This window comes from Cibotium barometz, chromosome 24 (assembly GCF_041138505.1).
Source record: "Cibotium barometz isolate CiBa-2024 chromosome 24, ASM4113850v1, whole genome shotgun sequence".
Lineage (NCBI taxonomy): Eukaryota > Viridiplantae > Streptophyta > Polypodiopsida > Cyatheales > Cibotiaceae > Cibotium > Cibotium barometz.
Genome location: NC_141069.1, coordinates 16,610,988 through 16,629,014, shown reverse-complemented (window position 1 = coordinate 16,629,014; position 18,027 = coordinate 16,610,988). Strand labels below are relative to the sequence as shown.

At 45.8% G+C, this 18,027-nt stretch overlaps 1 protein-coding gene across 1 annotated transcript in view; it reads left to right on the top strand.

Annotated features, from left to right (window-relative positions):
• Positions 1–240: 240 nt before the first annotated feature.
• Positions 241–18,027, top strand: part of LOC147624940 (uncharacterized) — a 55,514-nt gene continuing 37,727 nt past the window's right edge. Inside the window, exon 1 of the mRNA XM_086818182.1 lies at positions 241–506. Coding sequence (XP_086674308.1) covers positions 293–506 — 214 coding nt within the window. The 5' untranslated portion in view covers positions 241–292. The remainder of the gene's footprint in view (positions 507–18,027) is intronic.

Sequence of the window (18,027 nt, the reverse complement as noted above, 5' to 3'; positions counted from 1 at the left end):
CACAAAAAGGGAAAGGAGGCGTTTTCGTGAGTCTGCCTGAAAAGCAAACGTTGTGACTCATAACTATTCACAATTAGCACACAAACTGATAAATTGCTACTATCAAATCTTATTAATTATTAAATTTCATTTTCCACTAATTGTGTGCCCCTATTAAACGTATACGAATGTATAATTTTTTATGTATATACGTATGTATTAATATAGATGCATATTAAATGTATACCAGTGTATGTATGTGTAGAAATGCCTAGAACACATATTACTTGCGTAATTCTCTAGACGAGGAGCTATGGCGTGCACGCTCCCGCAAGCGAGTGGTCTTTGCAGCAGCGGCCCTTCTGCAATCAAGTCCACACCCTCGGCGGTTTCTGCGATTCGCTTCCTCTCACCTTCGCCTCTGAGGAAGGCCCTTGTGGTTTCGGGCGCCCAGAGTCTGAAATGGAAACCCTTGCGGCAGCCCAAGGGCTTCGTGTGCAGATCCAGCCTTGGAGGTGCCCCAAATGGTGAGTTCTCCTTTGCTTTCTGTTCAACCTAAGTTTGATAGGAGCCAGGTTAGATTGATGCAACCCATATCACAGCTACGGTTAGATTGCTGTAACCCTTATGGCAGCTAGGGTTACATTGATGAAGTTATAGTGATGCAAATAGCATCATAGACATGTACATATTGAAGCAAATATTTTCTTTTTTAGCGAGGGTAGTTTACTTTAATGCCCTTACAGAATCTCTTATTGGGTTGGGTGCGGGGGGGGGGGGTCGAGAGAGAGAGAGAGGTCCATCAAATCTAGGGTCTATGAGAGCAAAGTGTACAATATCTGTTTGACAACCACATTCGGGTGTGTATGCATGTAGGGAGAGAGAGAGAGAGAGAGAGAGAGAGAGCGAGAGAGATTTATTAACTTCAACTAAAGAACCAATGGGTCTATGAGACCAAAGAGAGTTACATGTGTAAACTAAAGATCATAAACATGGAAACAAAAGGTACCAAAGGAAAATAGGCCTGTGTACTAGGCAGGCCTTGCATGTACGATGGGTAGTGAGGCTGTCTATGAGAGCAAAGTGTAGAATATCTGTTTGACAACCACATTCGGATGATACATACATACATACATACATACATACACACATATATACATACATACATATATACATACATACATACATGTATGTAGAGAGAGAGAGAGAGAGAGAGAGAGAGAGAGAGAGAGAGAGAGAGAGAGAGATTTATTAACTTCAACTAAAGAACCAATGGGTCTATGAGATCAAAGAGAGCTACATGTGTAAACTAAAGATCATAAACATGGAAACAAAAGGTACCAAAGGAAAATAGGCCCGTGTACTACGCGGGCCTTACACGTACGATGGGTAGTGAGGCCATGAAACCATTAGATGTTATCCTCCTCTAAGAGAGTGTACATGGGGGCATTGTCCGAGGCAATGCCGCTCCATGGCATTTGGTTTTGTCTTTGATCTGAAGCTGGTGGGACGGGTTCGTGATCTCAAGTCTCGGCGGTGTTAGCGCTTTGTAGAATGTATGCTCTCTCTCTCTTTCTCTCTCTCTCTCATAATACCATGTGTGGGTGGACAATACATGTCTTGCCTGGGATGGACTCCCTTGTTGGTGGGGGCTTCGAAGAGCCGGTTGTCCCTTTGAAATGCTAGTTGTCATTGATCAAGGACCAAGGAAATGGATGATTGTGGTCTAGGTGGTGTCATATAGTGGCTGATAGAGTGCACAGAGTAGAAGAAAAGGGAGCACTAGATTGTGCTGAAGAGAGAGAGAGAGAGAGAGAGAGAGAGAGAGAGAGAGAGCCAAAGGGTTGAATATACTACAATGAATATACCCCCGAGACTTGAGATCTGAAGCTGGTAGGACGGGCTTGTGATCTCAAGTCTCGGGGGTGTTAGCGCTTTGTAGAATGTATGCTCTCTCTCTCTCTCTCTCTCTCTCTCTCATAATACCATGTGTGGGTGGACAATACATGTCTTGCTTGGGATGGACTCCCTTGTTGTTGTTGGTGGGGGCTTCGAAGAGCTGGTTGTCCCTTTGAAATGCTAGTTGTTATTGATTGAGGACCAAGGAAATGGATGATTGTGGTCTAGGTGGTGTCATATAGTGGTTGATAGAGTGTGCACAGAGCGGAAGCAAAGGGAGCACTAGAATGTGCTGAACTAAGAGAGAGAGAGAGAGAGAGAGAGAGAGAGAGAGAGAGAGAGAGAGAGAGAGGAAGCCAAAGGGTTGAATATACTGCAATGAATACAATCCCGAGCAAGAGACCTTGAAGGCTCATAAGTGAAGGATACAAAAGGCGGCAAGTGTGTCAACACATGAACCACACAACACAACTAATCAAGATGAGAATGGGAGAGGCTAGCCTGCCTATAGATAGATATGGGGCTGGCCGATTGGTGTTAGCATTTCATCCGTGTATGTTGCCCATATTTAACCCATATTTGTTCCCTTTTTATGGCTCTTGATTGTATGCTAGCCACCCTATTTTTCCTCTATTTTCCTAGCATATTTCTGTCAGAATACGCAGCGGAGATGATGACCAGATCTGGGAACACAAGAGCAAAAACGCATGCAGAAAAAATACAGCACAAGAGAGGGAGAGATAGAGGCGTGTAACTCTGCTCTATATACACAAGAAGATCCCGGAGTATGATACTACATGGAATGGGGGGCTGGGGGCCTATTTATATGGCCCCATATACCAGTCAGCCTGTGCTACAGGCAGCCGACTGGTCCTGAATCTCCACGACCAGCATATGCAGCCAGTCGGCCAGCACTGAGGGTCGGCCAGCTCCAGAACACACATGCTGATGCAGCCGGCCAGCAAATGAATCCTCCTGCCAACTCAGGGCTGCCTCCCAAGCCACAGAAAAATGGGAAAAATACGAAGAGTGGGGAAAAATGGGAAAACACCTCATAGGGGCGGGCACACCCACAACAAAGGCCCTGGTGTATAAATATAGACAGGAGATGACTTCTAACACCCCCTCTCAGCTCGTGGCTGTGAAACCAACCACAGGGAGCTGGGGTGCCGCGTGAGCAACTCCTGAGATTGCGACTTTGTGAAGAGGTCCACGGTACTGTCCTCACAAACAAAGTGCCTATGGATGACCATGGGTTCCTCCAGTGGAAGCCCAAACCTGCAATGCAACCTCTGCTGCATCCTCACCACCTCACAAGCAGCCCGGTACTCTGCCTCTGTCCGCGACAAAGCAAAAGATGACTGCCTCTTACTGCTTCATAAAACTGCTCCTGGGCCTGAAGTAGATCTCCTCGTGTCTGGATCTCCTCCCTAAACTAAGTCACTCCAACCGTGGAGTCGGACTCCATCCAACAATCCCCCTTCTGTGTACAAGAGTCCATGATCCTTTGCATGCCGCAGAAACCACATGAAACGCAATCCTGCCTCCCAAAGAGTCATCCGCAACCATGAGCTCAATTGCCTCATAAGGAAGCTCCCGCCCAATCTGGTGTCCATCAACCAGATCAATGAACCATTCTGCTTCTGAGTCAAAGAGGCATCACACTGCTCACAAGGATCAACACCTGTTACGGTGCAACAACAAGTCTTGGAAACCTGCTGAAGACCACGCAAGGCCTTCTGAAACCTGTCAACCACCTCCTCTGAATCCGGAACCACAAAGCCTGGAGTAAGCACCTCCTTCTGCAAGTAATCAACTGCCACCTGCCTGGCTTTCCGAAAGGTCCCCGTGGAAAGAACATCCTCATCTACTGGAGGTTCTTTGTCCCGAATACTACGACATCAGAGCATAAGTTACCTGTTCAGTTTCCTCTGACTGACGAACACAAGAACCACCAACATCAGTACTGGAGAGTTCCTGCCAACTGCTGCCATCTACTGGCAAGCTATCCACCATCTGATCCCGGAAAGCCTGCACCTGTAGTGTATCCACACTTAAGTGGCCATTACCAGACTGCCACTCATCACAAACCTGAGGACCTGGGAGAGAGAGAGTTGTGAAAGCTTGTAAACTCCATTCTCCACTCTGCCTTCCCAAACCACTTGGCTTGTTGCTTTGTCCCAGAGAGCAACAAAATGCTCATCAAACTCCACCCGTACGCCAGTCTTGCAAACCTGATGCACTGACAACAGATGAAAACCAAGTGACGGAACATACAACACCTGGGAGGAATGCTTCCCCCCTCTGGGAACTATCTCCATCTTGCCCTCACTATGATCTGGGATAGTGGATGTATCACCAGTAAGAGTGTGACCAGAAAGCCTGCAGAGATCCTGTAAACCGGAACGGGAAGGAGTCATGTGCCTGGAAGCACCACTATCTAGAATCCACTCCCGAGTATCCGTTGCGGAGAGTCCTCCAATCTCCTCCTTGCCTGAAGAAAATGAAACATCGGTGTCCACCACCTCCAGGTGCACAAAAGCCGGAGTCTTCATGATTGTTGCCGAGTAATCTTCACCCTTCTCGGCCTTCCGCTTGGGACACTGCCTCCAATAGTGGTCTTTCTCGCCACAATCATTACAGGTCCTCTCTGCCTTTAGTTTCTCGCAGTCAGTAACGAACTTCTTCTCAGAAGACTTCTCCGACGAAGCCTTCCCTTTGCCCGTGTTACGGCCTTTCGACCGTTGGCCAGTTAAGGCCTCCGAACCTTCACCCTGAGGAGGGTTCGTGAATCGTTCCTCCTGGTCGAGGACCATGGGCACAAGCTCCTCCCACGTGATGGTGCTGAGCCTGCCACTAGTAATCAAAGACGAGTAAAATGCAGAGTACTCAGAGGGCAAGTGCGACAGCAACGTTATGGCCATGTCCTCTGATGATATCTCCTTCCCAGCCTGAAGAACTTCCTGCTGAAGAGCCTGCAGCTTGTTAATATGCTCCCGCATCGTCGACGACTTTGCAGGGCTCATAACCCGCATCTGTACTTCCAAGGAAATCCTCTTCATGGGCGATACCCTGTTGTAAAGAGAGGCCAAGTGCTGCCATATACCTCTGGCCAGCATCATATGCTTTACATGATTGATTACCTGCGGTGTGCAGTTGAGAAAGATAAACGAACGGACCCTAGCGTTGACACGATCCCACATCTGTGTCTGAGCCTCCCGGTCCTTTCGGATTGACGGTAACTCCCCTTCCTCTACTTCCGGCTGTGGAACACCAACAATGATGAAATCAGCGAGGTCGTAAGACTCCAGAACAGATTCCATCATAACCTTCCATATGCCGTAGTTGCTCCCGTCCAACTGACGGTCCACTGGGAACGTGGGGAGTGTCGGGATCTTCACATGCCTCTTGGCCATCTCAAACAGATCTGCCATTGCGGTATGTACTCTGAAAAGGGTGGCTGGGTGGGAACAAAGAAGAACTAATACCTGCAAGTGGCTGTCCAGCAAATCAGCCCGCCGTCCTCTTGCTTCTCCTCTTCCCGAACAGTCCCGTACGGTCCACCAATCAGCCACACAATAGTCCCCCTCTTGCTCACACAAATCCCAAGAACTATCTAGAGCCTAGGCTCTGATACCATGTCAGAATACGCAGTGGAGATGATGACCAGATCTGGGAACACGAGCAAAAACACATGCAGAAAAAATACAGCACAAGAGAGGGAGAGATAGAGGCGTGTAACTCTGCTCTATATATACAAGAAGATCTCGGAGTACGATACTACATGGAATGGGGGGCTGGGGGCCTATTTATATGGCCCCATATACCAGTCGGCCTGAGCTACAGGCAGCCGATTGGTCCTGAATCTCCACGACCAGCATATGCAGCCAATCGGCCAGCACTGAGGATCTACGACTTGTCTAGTACAGTCGGCCAGCTCCAGAACACACATGCTGATGCAGTTGGCTAGCAAATGGATCCTCCTGCCAACTCAGGGCTGCCTCCCAAGCCATAGAAAAATGGGAAAAATACGGAGAGTGGGGAAAAATGGGAAAACACCTCATAAGGGCGGGCACACCCACAACAAAGGCCCTGGTGTATAAATATAGACAGGAGATGACTTCTAACAATTTCTTGGGTCCGGTCCTAATGTCTAGTCGGCTAGCTAGACGCTGAACAAACTCCAAGAAGTTGAAGATGAGGAGTCAAGGAAGCTTGAGACACCAGCTTGGCGAACAAATTTGCTGCATTCTTTGCTGAAGGATAGCACTCCAAATGCAAATCTCCCGCAAGAACCCGTTCACAAACATAGTGATATTGGATCTCAATGTGTTTGGTACAAGCATGAAACATAGGGTTCTTGGCAATCGTGACACAACTTTGATTGTCACACCAAGGAAGAGTAGATCCAGTAGGAGTAAAGCCAAGTTCTCCCAATAATCTCCACAACCAAAGCTCCTCACATGTAGCATAGCAAGCTGCTCGATATTTTGTCTCTATAGAGGAGGGTTGCTTTTTATTGCTCCCGATTCCCAACCCAAGTGAGAAAACACAACCAGTGTCACATGCACTCTGCAGTGTAGTGCATGGTGACAAGATGGCTCATCTTCAGTGCAACACTATACAACACTAGAACTCTTTAGGATTTGATATTTGTCGTACGTTGTGACCCCATTATAATCCTCAGACCAGGATATGTCAGGCATGAGCTACGTAGGTCATTCCTCAGCCTTAGAGAGTCAGTCAGTCAGGTAAGTCCCTTAACCCACTTGGAGAGAATCATTCATGCATATAGAAGTCAGTAGAAGCCTTAGGGTTTGCATTAGATCATGTCTGCATTTTGCATAGTATTTATCCTGTATGCATATAGACCATCTAGATCATTGCAGAAGACTCAGAATACCATCTAGCATTTTTCCCATATTTTATATCATTTATCTAGCATTTTACCATATTATTATCAACATTATCCATATAATGCAAGACATGATGCAGTCGGCGAGCTTTCAGCCAGCTGACCTGCTCATGAAAGGCATATAAATAGCCTAGCGTTCATTGCATTCATTCATATCATTCAATCATCAGCAATCAAGCGTTTCTTCCTTTAGCACAAGGAGCATCCACGATTGAGCATTCAGCATATCTTCATCAAAACGCAGCACCTTCAGCATTGAGCCACTACAGTACTTTGTGTTTTCAGCATACATTCAATTTCCAGCATTCACTCACATCATCGTTTTGCTACAGCCCTACCGGTGAAGGTAAAATGCATTCATTCATTCATTTTCAGCATATACTTACAGCCTAGAATAGTCCCAATCAGCCCCTTCTCTTAGCCTCAGATTTGTAGCCTTCCTACATACCATTGGAAGAGTGCATAGACTTGAGATTGGTCATCATTGGTGCTTCGACAACCGTGTACAGTTCAGCCCGACTCTTGGTGTTTCAAAGATCTTGCATTTGGCTTATCTACAGTACAAAGTCAGTCCTCATTCATTCTCTTCAAAGATAATAAAGCAAATACTCCTAGCAATAGGAGGCGGCCCTTCAGTGGGTAATTTGGGACCCAATAAGGTGTTCAGATCTCTCTCTCTCTCATCTCTTAAAGTTTGAAGTGCTAAAAGTGGATTGCTAAAGATTCGTGAAACTCAAGATAAAGAAGGCGGTGTGAGACTTGTGTGACAGGATCCTTCATTACGCATAATTCTGTTGTATGTTACATTGGAATCAGATTCAGTTTGTCGACACACACTGCATCCTAGCGTGAGAGCATCGTTGGATGGTCAAACTTCGCTCCGGCACGACTACCGACTTCAGTAACATGTCTATAGAGGAGAGTATACATCAGCAGGAAGACGTCTCCCCCGAAGGAGACCTTGCTCTTCTGCCTACCACAGATACCATAGCTCTACTCCGAGCTATGGTAACATGTCTATAGAGGAGAGTATACATCAGCAGGAAGACGTCTCCCCCGAAGGAGACCTTGCTCTTCCGCCTACCACAGATACCATAGCTCTACTCCGAGCTCAGAACCAGCTTCTTATGGAGTGTCTCCAACTCTTGGAGGCAACTCTTTAGTAACATGTCTATAGAGGAGAGTATACATCAGCAGGAAGACGTCTCCCCCGAAGGAGACCTTGCTCTTTCGCCTACCACAGATACCATAGCTCTCCTCTGAGCTCAGAACCAGCTTCTTATGGAGCGTCTCCAACTCTTGGAGGCAACATCAGCAAAACCCACTCCTCGAGTTATCTCTGACTTCATCACCCTTTCTTTCAGATGGAACAACAAAGACGAGAGGATGAAGCCAGGCGACTGAAAGAAAAAGCAGATAGATGGGACTATGAGAAAGCCCAACGTAGGAACGACGAAGATCAGTGTCAGGCTGAATTCGCCGCTCAGGAGCACCAACGAGAGCTCGTTCGAGAGCGCATGTTAGTCGAACACCAAAGGGAAAAGGAGGCTATATATCTGAAGTATTAGCATCTCTCTTCAGTTTTCCACCGATAGGTGCCGCTAGCCAGAATCTCGCGACATCGACTATACAGTCATCCAAACTCAACCGAACTTTAGTAAGTATGATGATAAGTGTGATTATTTAGTTGTTAATTAATTTTATTCATCAATTTAATGGTCATTTTTCTTTAACTAGGATCCCAGATTCTCAAAATAGAGTCTCCATAGCAGCTTCCCACCTCACGGGTGAGGCAGTCACTTGGTGGCAGCATTGGTCTAGTCTCCATATAGACCATATCACAGGTGTCACAGCTTTTCACTGGGATATCTTTGTCCATGACCTTAAGACCAGATTTCTCCGTCCCCAGTATTTGACCAACCTGGAAGACGAGTTCTATGGACTTAGATAGAATGGGTCACCGGTGCTTTAGTTTTCGGTAAGGTTATAACTTCAGCACAACAGTTAGGGTTATGTAAGCAGGCCAAGATGGATCAATTCATTCGTGGATTAGATCCTAACATTCGGTTCACAGTTTGTAACTTTGAACCCAGCACATACGACCGGGCTTTGACTCTGGGTCAAAATGAAGAAATGAAGATGAACGGAGACAAGCCTAAGCAACTGCAATCTAGTACCAAACCCTAGCAGCAACAATCTGTTGCGGAGCTAGGGAAAGGTAATGCATCTTCTAAAGATGCTAAGAAGGACGATAGTTCTAGCTCTAGTTCAAGGGGTAAGAAGAATAAGGAATCCAAGCCTAAGAAAACCCTCAAGGAAAAGGCTAAAGTAGGCATAACTGGAGGCTATCTTTCTCCAGAGGAGCAAAGGAAGTACCAGTTAGAGAACATATGTTTTTTCTGTCATACCATTGGGCATGGTAAGAAGGATTGCGAGAAATGGTAAGCGGAGCAAGCCTCCAAATCACCTTCTTCCACAGTTGCCACAACATCTACTCCTCCAGCCCCGCCTACTACCACAAACGCAGTTCAGCTTTTACCTTCTATGCATCCTATGCCATCCGTGGTATTTGATGCTAAGCAGGAGGGTGAGAGCGATGCTGTACAGAAAAGCCTCATCCGAGTTTATGGCTCTGCCAAGGGCCGCCAATTTGTAGTCCTATTTGACATGGGCAGCTCTGAGGACGCTCTCTCTCCCCAGTTGGCTATAAAATGAGCTGTACATTAGTGCCATATCATTTGGATGTGGACGGTTTTACACTTGGTCTCTGCACCCACATATCTCAAAAGGCACAACAGTTTGCCTTTGTAGTTCAAAAGGCCTCATTCCAACAAGATTTCATTGTCTCGCCTCTTTTGGAGTGTGACATGATCTTAGGAATCGAGTGGCTTCGTCAGTATGAGCCTATTCCCGATTGGGGGCAGGACACTTTTACTATCTGTAAAGGTCTTCTTGAGCCTGCCATGATTCGTGGGGATAGAAGCATTCTTGGTATTCCATTGATTTCTCATCTCTAGGCTTGACTAGCTATTTGCAAAGGAGTGGAAGGAGCATTGCTTTATGTTTGTGCTCAAACAGCCTCTACCTCATCAGTAGTAGCTATTTCATCTTCATCCCCGGTCCCACAGTTAGTAGATCTCTTGTCTAGATATCAAGACATTATGCTTAGGGACGATCTCATCCCGTCTTGAGGACCATCATATCAATTTGGTTCTTGGATCAGACCCTCGTAGCAGGTTCCCCTATCGTCTTTCCAAGGCTTTAGAGGGCGAGCTAGAAAAGCAGTTATCTCAGCTCCTCTCGTGGGCAAACGCCGTCCCAAGCTTTCTAGTTGGATGATGCATGATGTTTTCCTTGTTTCTTGGCTAAAACCTTATGTTAGACCAGAAGTGTTTGATGTTTCAGATGAACAGCTACCAGACGTGGTAGACGAATTCGAAGTCATTGAGCCTGAGCAGATCCTTCTTCATCGTTGGAAGCATGGTTCCGGTCGAAGACTCTGTCAGTTCTATACGAAGTTCCGAGATTAAGGTACCCATGAAGCAGTTTGGCTAGACGAAGAGTTCTTTCAAGAGTACCCCCAGTTGTTGGCAGACTACTTGGAAGCCATGAACCTGCTGCCAAGCTAAGTAGGAGGGAATGTCACATGCACTCTGCATTGTAGTGCATGGTGACAAGATGGCTCATCATCAATGCAACATTGTATAGCACTAGAACCCTTTAGGATTTGATATTTGTCGTACGACGTGACCCCATTGTAATCCTCAGACCGAGATATGTCAAGCACCAGCTATGTAGGTCATTTCTCAGCCTTAGAGAGTTAGTCAGTCAGTTCATGCATATAGAAGTTAGTAGAAGCCTTAGGGTTTACATTAGATCATGTCTGTATTTTGCATATCATTCATCCCATATGCATATAGACCATCTAGATCATTGCAGATGACTTAGAATACGATCTAGTATTTTTCCCATATTTTATATCATTTATCTTGCATTTTATCATATTAGTATCAACATTATTCATTTAATGCAAGACTGCTCATGAAAGGCATATAAATAGCCTAGCATTGCATTCATTCATATCATTCAATCATCAGCAATCAAGCGTTTCTTCCTTTAGCACAAGGAGCATCCACGATTGAGCATTAAGCATATCTTCATCAAAACGCAGCACCTTCAACATTCAGCCACTACAGTACTTTGTGTTTTCAGCATACATACAGTTTTCAGCATTCACTCACATCATCGTTTTGCTACAGCCCTACCCGTGAAGGTAAAACGCATTCATTCATTCATTTTCAGCATATACACAGCCTAGAACAGTCCCAATCAGCCCCTTCTCTCAGCCTCAGATTTTGAGCCTTCCTACACTCCATTGTAAGAGTGCATAGGCTTGAGATCGGTCATCATTGGTGCTTCTACAACCATGTACAGTTCAGCCTGACTCTTGGTCTTTCAAAGGTCTTGCGTTTGGCTTATCTATAGTACAAAGTCAGTCCTCATTCATTCTCTTAAAAGATAATAAAGCAAATACTCCCAGGAATAGGAGGGGGCCCTTTAGTGGGTAATTTGGTGTACAGATCTCTCTCTCTCTCTCTCTCTCTCTCTCATCTCTTAAAGTTTGAAGTGCTAAAAGTGGATTGCTAAAGATTCGCGAAACTCAGGATAAAGAAGGCGGTGTGAGACTTGTGTGACAGGAGTCTTCATTTCGCATAATTCCGCTGCATGTTACAACCAGTGGTTGAACGCCGAGTATCCGGATCTCCAGCCCAATCTGAATCAGTCCATCCAGAAGAGTACACTGGTGGCCAAAAAAGATGCCAAAATCCAAAGTACCACTCAAGTACCTCTGGGTTAGGGTTATAAGAAATAGAGAGCACACAGAGAAGTACACAGCAGCAAGGTCTCTCAAGAGAGTGAGAGATGGTAATTGATGCTCAAAGAAAGGTATCATACAAATGTGTGGAGCAAAGAGGGTTGACATCACAATATCAAAAGACCATACATGTGGTGTCCTTTCACGCCTAATATCCAAGGGAAAAAACCCAATGGGAGAAAAGTGCCCTTGGTTAGCCCATGTTCACATGTGGCACTACTTACATCATATGTGGCATAACTTATAGCATATATGCCAATAAATCACCCGTGTAGTGGAAATGTGAACCTGTACAAGGTCTGAGTAGATCACTCTTTGTAGGAGAGTAAGCCTAAAGCTTTGCGGAAAGCTTCAAACTTCTCTCAAGGCAACGCCTTCGTGAACAAATCTGCAACATTGTCATGTGTAGAGCAGTAAGATAATGAGATTCCCTTCCATGAATCCTCTCCCTGACATAGTGATAATGAATCTCTATGTGCTTAGTACATGCATGAAACACTGGGTTTTGTGCCACGGCTATAGCACTTTGACTATCAGCGAGTGTGGTGGTGGGTGCTTGCTAACACTCACGAAGATCAGTCATCAATCTCCTCAGCCATACACAATGTACTGTGGCTATAAAGGTTGCCCTGTATTGGGTCCCAAATACCCTCTGTAGGCCCCCCACCACGGATGGTGTATTTGCTTTATTAGAATGATGTAAATTTGAAAGAAAATACAGTAAAACTTGACCTTTCTTGGCTGAGAAATCTCTGCCCTTGACTTGCAGTCCTTCACCCCTTTGCGTTAGCAACTTCTTGGCTGTCCTGGCCCTTGTTTGCTTGAGCACTTGGTGAATTATGAGATGACTCAATGGGATTGTGGGCTCACTATTTATACTACTCCATAAACAGCAGTCGGCCAGCATTAATCCAGGCGGCTAGCATATTTCCTGTTCACGACTGTAAAATCAGCATTAAATGCGGAATAAATCACATAAAAAGCTGTGCATCATTTCATGGCTGGCTGGGCATCAGGCGCATGAAACCACCACAGATCTGGGCACTGAATCCCCTCTGTTTTGAGGGCTGGGCAGCCTGTGTGGGCTGCCCCACACTTGCCCTACAGCCGCCGTCATAATGCTAGATGTGCTGTCGGCTTCCCCTAGCATGCCCTTAGGGCTATCCTACAGCCTCTCCATGGCTGGTGGGTTCAGCCAGGGCCTTCCTGGCCCTCATGGGGGTGGTTTTACACTATCCCCATGCCCACACAAAGACTCGGGGTAGCCCTATGGGCTGGCCCCTTTTCCTAAAAGCAAACCCTAACTACCTACACAATGATCAGGCATCCAGCACCATACCAGATACACAAAATCACTGTCATCATTCCAGAGGGAGACTCACAGCGCGGACTTGCACTGTTTCATGTGCAGGACAATGCACACCAGACCTTGGACTCCTGTGCAGGACAATGCACACCTGACCTCGGACGACTGGGATGGAACCTTAGCTGACTCGTCCCGGACTGGGCTCACATGGGACCAGTTTACTATCCCAGGTCTTGCACCTTCTGTACAGATATGTCTACGTGGCATTCAAGTGCGGGATGCATGTGACATAGATAGATATAATATACATAGTGAAAGTTGAGAGAGAGAGAGAGAGAGAGAGAGAGAGAGTAGAGTGTGTATGTATGAGCCTTGAGGAAGGGAGAGAGAGGGTGTGTATGAGAGAGGGAGAGAGAGTGTGTGTGTTAAAGAAAGAAAGTTGTATTAAACGACTGCAAAAGGCCAAAATGACCTATGAGACCAAAATAGTCCATCCTCATCACTTGGATACATCATCAAGATTCAAGGGTACAAAGTAAAATGAAATGAACTGAAATGAACCGGTAGAGTATAGAGAGAGCTCCAAAAGTGGGTATAAAAAACATCATCATCCTAGTGTGTTTGAAGTTTAAACTTTGAACTGTGGGTCTTGAGAAAGGCTTGAGGGAGGGAGAGAACGAGGGAGAGAGAGTGTGTGTGAGAGGGGCTGCCTTGGGCCCTTAAAGCCCTCGTCTAAAGACTCAAGCCAGTATTTTTTTTTTCCTTTTGTGTATACCTCGATCAGGCAGTCGTACGCCTTGAACTGTTAGAGGCGCGCCTCGTAACAACTATGTCTGCATCACAAAGTGTACTCATACAAGCAGCATCTGCGTGTTCTCTTGCATTACGTGAACCAGCCCGTGTTCTGCTACCAAGTGGAGCTGAAAGTTTGCTGTCTTGTAAAGTACGGAGCAGCCAACGAGGCACAACTCTAGCCTCCTCCGTTGCTCTCCGCCCTTGCTCCACTGCTTCCTCCGCATTCGAGGTGTAATGAGCTCATTGATGGGCTGATTTTGAGTATCCAAATGCTGTCCATTGGGCAAAGTTGATGGCTGACCTGTTGAGCCATCAATTCCCAACGAGAGAAGTCCTTCAAACATGTTATGTGGGCCCGAAGGGGGCTGTCCAAAGAATTCAGCCAATGGCTGGTCTGAATTTTCAGCAAATACAACATCTCTGCTGTCCAAAATCCTTTGTGTGGAAGGATTAAAGAGATGGTAGCCTTTACTTCACTGCTATAACCCACAAATATGCACTTAGCTGCATTGTCATCAAGCTTACCTCTCAACTGCTGAGGTACATGTGCATATGCTATACATCCAAAAACTCTAAAGTGATCAACTTTAGGTTTTCTTTAGTGCCAGACCTCATATGCTGTGATGATTTTCAATGCTTTGGTAGGGCATCTATTCGACACATGTGTAGCACACATTATTGCCTCTATCTAGAATTTGTGAGGCAATCCTTTGCCTTTAACCATGCATCTAGCCATTTTCATCAAAGACATGTTCTTTCTCTCAACAACACCATTTTGCTGAGGAGAATATGGCATCGTGCATTGATGCTTTATGTCTTTTTCTGCCAGAAATGCTTTGAAAGCAGTGGACATGTATTCCCCCTCTCGATTTGTATGGAGGGTCTGCACTTTGCAACCTGCTAGAGGCGCGCCTCGTAACAACTATGTCTGCATCACAGAGTGTACTTATGCAAGCAGCATCTGCGTGTTCTCTTGCATTACGTGAACCAGTCCGTGTTCTGCTACCAAGTGGAGCTGAAAGTTTGCTGTCTTGTAAAGTACGGAGCAGCCAATGAGGCACAACTCTAGCCTCCTCCGTTGCTCTCCGCCCTTGCTCCACTGCTTACTCCGCATTTGAGGTGTAATGAGCTCATTGATGGGCTGATTTTGAGTACCCAAATGCTGTCCATTGGGCAAAGTTGATGGCTGATCTGTTGAGCCATCAATTCCCATCGAGAGAAGTCCTTCAAACATGTTATGTGGGCCCGAAGGTGGTGTCCAAAGAATTCAGCCAATGGCTGGTCTGAATTTTCAGCAAATACAACATCTCTGCTGTCCAAAATCCTTTGTGTGGAAGGATTAAAGAGATGGTAGTCTTTACTTCACTGCTATAACCCACAAATATGCACTTAGCTGCATTGTCATCAAGCTTACCTCTCAACTGCTGAGGTACATGTTCATATGCTGTACATCCAAAAACTCTAAAGTGATCAACTTTAGGTTTTCTTTAGTGCCAGACCTCATATGCTGTGATGATTTTCAATGCTTTGGTAGGGCATCTATTCGACACATGTGTAGCACACATTATTGCCTCTATCCAGAATTTGTGAGGCAATCCTTTGCCTTTAACCATGCATCTAGCCATTTTCATCAAAGACATGTTCTCTCTCTCAGCAACACCATTTTGCTGAGGAGAATATGGCATCGTGCATTGATGCTTTATGTCTTTTTCTGCCAGAAATGCTTTGAAAGTAGTGGACATGTATTCCCCCTCTCGATTTGTATGGAGGGTCTGCACTTTGCAACTTGTTTGATTTTTAGCTTGTGCCAGAAAATGCTGAAAACATTCAAATACATCAGATTTTGCCTTCAAGGGATACACCCAAGCAAATCTCGAGTAGTCATCGATAAAGGGTACAAAGTATAGATGCTTTCCAAAAGATGGTGTCCGCATAGGACCACACATCACTGTGCACAAGTTGTAATTTCCGGACAGCCCTTGTTGATCCATCTCTTGGGAATGCATTTCTATGCATCTTACCCAATATGCATCCTTCACATACATGTTTTGGTGGCAGCTCTACATGAGGCATATCTTGTACCATTTTATGCCTTTGCAATAGCATCAAACTGCCATAATTTACATGCCCAAACCTAGCATGCCACAATTCTCTCATGCATGGCAGATGTAAGAGTGGTAACCACATGAGCATCATGCTCACCTGTCAAGCTGATATAACCCATGGTACAATGTGCCGGAAGTGACCAATGCATAGCCACCTTCACGGTCTTTCACTGTGCATTTGTTGTCCTCAAAGTTCATTGCATATCCTCTTTTAGCAAAAGAGGAGACGGACAACAAGTTCTTCTTAATCCCTGGCACATACAATACATGTAGAAGACATAATTCTGCACCATTTGCTGTTGTGAGGAGCACCTCTTCAACACCCTGAACCGGATAAGAAGAATTGTTTGCACATGCTACCCGCTTGTCTTCACGGCCAGCCATAAGCTTCTTAAACAAATCTCTCTGTGAGATAATGTGTTTAGAAGCACCACTATCAAAGTACCATGTGTCGTGTATTTCATTGACATTGAGAGACATGCTCCAATGATGCATCATAACTGCAAGTATTGAAAGTCCACTCATCCTACACAAGATTTACTGATGCATCATCTTTCCTTGAGATGATGAAGAAGAATCTACAGCCATGCCGCTTTCCTTTTTCTTTTCCTTTGCAAGCCTCTTTCTGCACTCATTCAAGTAATGACTTGGCTTCTTGCAATAGTGACATTTGTCCTTCTTCTTGGGTTTGCATGCATCATTTTTAGCCTTTTGTGAAGGCTGTCCTGAATCAGCCTTTGGCTGAAAACTATGTTTGGCTTTTCCCTTGCCCTTGTCTTGGGCAACAAAAGCCCCATCACCACGCATGCTGGAAGATTTATTCTTCTGATTTTGCTCCTCCTGTAGCAACAAACCAACCAACTCTTCAAACAAGATTGGTTCAGGGTTTCCCCGCATAGATAGAGTGAGTAATGTGTGGAAGTTTAAGTAGGTTTCTGGCAAAGATGATAGTGTCTTGGAAACCAACTCCTTTTCGGAAATGACCTCATCAATATTGAGTAGCTGCTCTCGAAGATCCTGGATCTTCGTAAGATGATCAGCCATACTATCACCTTCATTCATGTCCAAGTTCTCAAGCTCTTTCTTGAGAAATGCAAACCTGGCCTCATTCTTTGCTTGATACATGGTTTCAAGTACACCCCAAGCTCGCCGTGAGGTCCTGCAAGACTGAATATGCGGTATAATTGATCGCTTTACTGACAAAGCAATCAAAGCCATTGCTTGGGCATTGCAAGTCTGGTATGATTGATCGCTTTACTGACAAAGCAATCAAAGCCATTGCTTGGGCATCGCGGGTATCCCATCTCTTCTACTCCTGTGAGGGGAGGACTGTTGCAGGTGGCGTGGGCGATTGCAGAGGCGACGTATTGCAAGAGACGACGAAGTCGACGGGAGTCGACGACGTCCACGAAGACGGGCTAACGGACGGATTTGGTCTGGTGGCCGGACGGCAACAGAAACAAGGCACCAAAAAAACTCACAATTTGGTTTGTTGCCACGTAAGCCTCCTTTGGGGCTGAGCACTATCGGTGGGCGGGGTGGTGGTGGAGCCCTCCCCACTAGTGCCGCCCGGAATGGTGGCTGGAAGGAGTGGCAAAGCAACAGGCGGGCAGAGCAGGGGAGGGGCGGCAAGGAGCTCGATGGGAATGTGCAGGCAATGACGGAGTTGTTCCCGATGGACAGAATTACAGACAGAGAACAGCGCGTGCAAGAAAAGGGAAACCTCGCTCTGATACCACTGTTGGGTTAGGGTTTCATAGAAACAGAGAACACAGAGAAGTACACAGCAGCAAGGTCTCTCTCTCTCTCTCTCTCAATGAAATGAAATGTTATATTAACGTCTTCAAAAGGCCATAATGACCTATGAGACCAAAAAGTTACATCATGGTGGATCTGATACAATGTCTGGATAAAAAACCAGAAAATGAAAAATAAAGATGATACTACTGGCACCTAGAAAATGAAACTGGAACTGGAAGGTAAACAGAAACCCTTATAGGGTGTGAATATAGTGAGAGGGGGGGGGTACGCTATGGAGGTGAGTGGAGTACAGTGAGGGGATACAATATCATGTGGGACGGGGGGGGTACACTATGGAGGTGCCTCCATCTCATAATATGTGCTGCATCGGACGCTGGCGGATCTCCTCAAT